We start from the raw sequence: 3283 nt of genomic DNA on the forward strand, positions 1-3283 counted from the left end.
CCCCCCCCGTTACCAAAACCTTGCCACACAATCCCAATACACTATTTTTCTATTATAAATATTTACTCATTAATTTATTTGCTTGGATTTTCATATTTGTGATATCTTGCTAATCTAGGTAATTACACATCAAGATATGGGATAATCAGAGCCAAAGAACTGTGTTTATCTCTCACTCCATGGTGTTAGCTCAGAGATATTAAGCAGTTTTGCCAAACTATTTGCCAAAAAGATTGCATGTACTACATTATTTGTATCTTAATGTATGTGGTCAGTATTGCTGGTAGCACCACAAAAGATGTTTTCACTTCTACTTTAAGAGATTCAAAATTTTAACAAATGACCTAAAGCTCATATAATTCAATCTCATTTAAGAAGCAAACCAAATAAAATTGAAGTGAGATAGATTTTACTCCATATGCTTTTTGAAAAAAACAGGATAATCACAAGCTCTGAATTACCCTCTAAAAAGAATTGCCTCCCTGTGGATATATTCAAGTCCATCATTATTACAGCGTGAAGGAGTTAAAGTGTCGGGGGAGGTATCAGAGCTCCCATGCCTGCGTTCTGCTTCAGTTCAATACCCACACCCTGTGAAAAAAAGCCTTTCATGGCAAGATGAAGAGCATCACCTGATATCTCAGCACTGCCCACTCCTGCTTTGTGGACAGCCTCCAGGACCGGGCAGGCGGGTGCTGAGCTCCCAGACCCAGCACAATGAGCAGATGACAGCTAGAGCTGGTATTTCTCTCCCCTGCGCTGCACAGCAATACCCCACCATTTTCCAGAGGAGAAGTGACCTCAGGTAATGGTGCAAATCTCTTTCCAGTGGTCCAGCTCCTGACTTTTAAATCATCCTCTTTTACCCATCTGTTGCTACATAGATCAAGACGGGCACTCATTTAACTCTCAGGATCAAGCAAAGAAGTGGCACCAGCATCCTTCACCTGCACAGAACCAGGATCTACATTTCCCCATGCTGTTCCTGCACTGCTCCAGGAGCCTCAGCACCTAAGCCAGGCTGGCAGAGGTCAGTGCATCCTTCCTCCCCTTCCAAAGCGCTCAGCTCCGTCAGGAAGGGGGAGTGTTTTGCTTTTCGGGGATCATCCCAAACACCCTGGCTCCCTCCAAGGTAAGAGTCCCGTCATTTGCTCCGGCCGCTGACCCCATTGGCCCTCTGTGGTGTCACCAAGGGGCAGCAGGGGCAGTGGCTGGGTAGGTTGCCGGGTTCCCAGGTGGGCGCTGTCACCTTGGGGTGATCAGTCTGTGGGAGTCCAAGGCTGGGCATTGATGTCACACAGTTCCTGTTGGTGTGGGAGGAGAGAAAGAGCAGCCAGTGGGGACCATCCCCACTTTGAGGAGATGGTGGGACCCTCTGCCACTGGCTGAGCCCTCAGTGATCTCCCCTTGCTCCTGGCAGGGCAGCGACAGGCAGCATATGTGAGACCTCAGTGGCTGGATGTGCTGGAGGAGAAAGGTTTGAGAAAAGCAGGAGTCTTGTCTTTCTTCCCCCACTTCAAAGTTCTCCCCATCATCAGTGGGCCTGACCACCCTGTCCTGTGGCCATGGAGAACTCTTCCCTCCCTGACCTCAATTTCTCATGTGGAAACTGCATGGGGAGAGGGGATGAGGGTTTGAATACATCCACTCCCCCACTGAGCCCCAGCTTCTACGTCACTGTGCCTGTCATCTACTCAGTCATCTGTGCTGTGGGACTGACAGGCAACACTGCTGTTATCTATGTAATTCTCAAAGCCCCAAAGATGAAAACAGTCACCAACATCTTCATCCTCAACCTTGCCATTGCTGATGAGCTCTTTACCTTGGTGCTACCCATCAACATTGCTGACTACCTGCTCCTACAGTGGCCCTTTGGGGAGTTCATGTGCAAACTCATCATCTCCATAGACCAGTACAACACCTTCTCCAGCATCTACTTCCTCACTGTTATGAGCATTGACCGCTACCTGGTTGTGGCAGCCACCACCAAGTCCAGGAAGATGTCCTACCGCACCTACCGAGCAGCCAAGATTGTGAGCCTCTGTGTCTGGTCCTTTGTCACAGTCATCATCCTTCCCTTCACTGTCTTTGCCAAGATACACAAGGAGCAGGGGCGCTCCCAGTGTGTCTTTGTGTTCCCCCACCCTGAGATCGTGTGGTGGAAAGGCAGTCGGATCTACACCCTTATTTTAGGCTTTGCCATCCCAGTGTCCACCATCTGCATCCTCTACACCACCATGCTGTGCAGATTGAGACGTGTGCACCTCCATTGCAATGCAAAAGCCCTGGACAAAGCCAAAAAAAAGGTGACAATGATGGTGGTTGTCATCCTGGCTGTATGCCTGTTCTGCTGGACACCCTATCACCTTAGCACAGTGGTGGCCCTCACCACAGACATCCCACAAACTCCACTCATTGTTGGGATTTCCTACTTCATCACTAGCTTGAGTTATGCCAACAGCTGCTTCAACCCTTTTCTGTATGCCTTTCTGGATGACAGTTTCAGGAGAAGCTTTCGCAAACTAATAGATTGCAGAACCACCTCATAAAGCCAACCCTCTGTCCCTTCCTGTGCTCCCTTACAGTCATCTGTTCTTCCCAAGTGACTCCAGCCCAGAAAGTGCTTTCCTTCCAGCTTCCCTGTGATGGCCCATAGGGCTTCAGATTGTCTCACTACCCAAGACACGAACTGGGAACAGGTGAAATTTTCTCAACTTCCCTGCACTCATTTCCTCATCACTGTTCTCTGTTCCTTGCCCTGTTTTTTTTTTTTTTTTTGGTTGGTTGGTTGGTTTGGGGTTTTTTGTTGTTGTTTTTTTTTTTATTCCTTCTCTCTAATGTGTTTTCTGTTTTAGGTTTGTAGCTCACAGAGCTGCAGCAGTTCGCTTTTCCCTTCTTAAAGCTACCTTTTTGTGAACTCAAGCCACATGACTGTCTCTGTTACTGGTGATTCGTAAAGCCCAATAAAGGTGTGTTATTGTCTTGCCTAACGATTCCTCAGCTTCTTTCATATCCACAGGACCTGCTTACCCAAAGGCTTGCAAACTTAGCAATATAAAGGCACAGCTACAAAGGATAAGGAATTAACCAAGATATTGGGCTACTGTCATTTTACAGGGCACTAAGATAAGGTAGTCAAAATCCATGATAACAGGCAAGAGAGACCTCAGTCTGGCTTTAAGGAAGAAAGAGCAAGCCCTCGCTACTGAATAAAATATATAGATGTGTGTTTAGAGCCACTTGCTGTGGAAAATAGCTTAACAGTGTACTTGGTAGCTGTAGT

The 3283-nt window shown here is 47.3% G+C and overlaps 1 protein-coding gene across 1 annotated transcript; it reads left to right on the forward strand.

Annotated features, from left to right (window-relative positions):
• The first annotated feature begins 1472 nt into the window (after positions 1 to 1472).
• Positions 1473 to 2668, forward strand: LOC104531030 (neuropeptides B and W receptor 1). The gene has a single exon (XM_010175801.2). The coding sequence runs from the start codon at positions 1566 to 1568 to the stop codon at positions 2547 to 2549; it is 984 nt and encodes a 327-aa protein (XP_010174103.1). The 5' UTR covers positions 1473 to 1565; the 3' UTR covers positions 2550 to 2668.
• The last annotated feature ends 615 nt before the right edge of the window (positions 2669 to 3283 follow it).

This window comes from Antrostomus carolinensis, unplaced genomic scaffold (genome assembly GCF_000700745.2).
Source record: "Antrostomus carolinensis isolate BGI_N321 unplaced genomic scaffold, ASM70074v2 scaffold14109, whole genome shotgun sequence".
NCBI classification, from domain to species: Eukaryota; Metazoa; Chordata; class Aves; order Caprimulgiformes; family Caprimulgidae; genus Antrostomus; species Antrostomus carolinensis.

Bases quoted from the DNA above. Each gene is read 5' to 3' on its own strand.
- LOC104531030 (XM_010175801.2), top strand. From the start codon at position 1,566: ATGGAGAACTCTTCCCTCCCTGACCTCAATTTCTCATGTGGAAACTGC.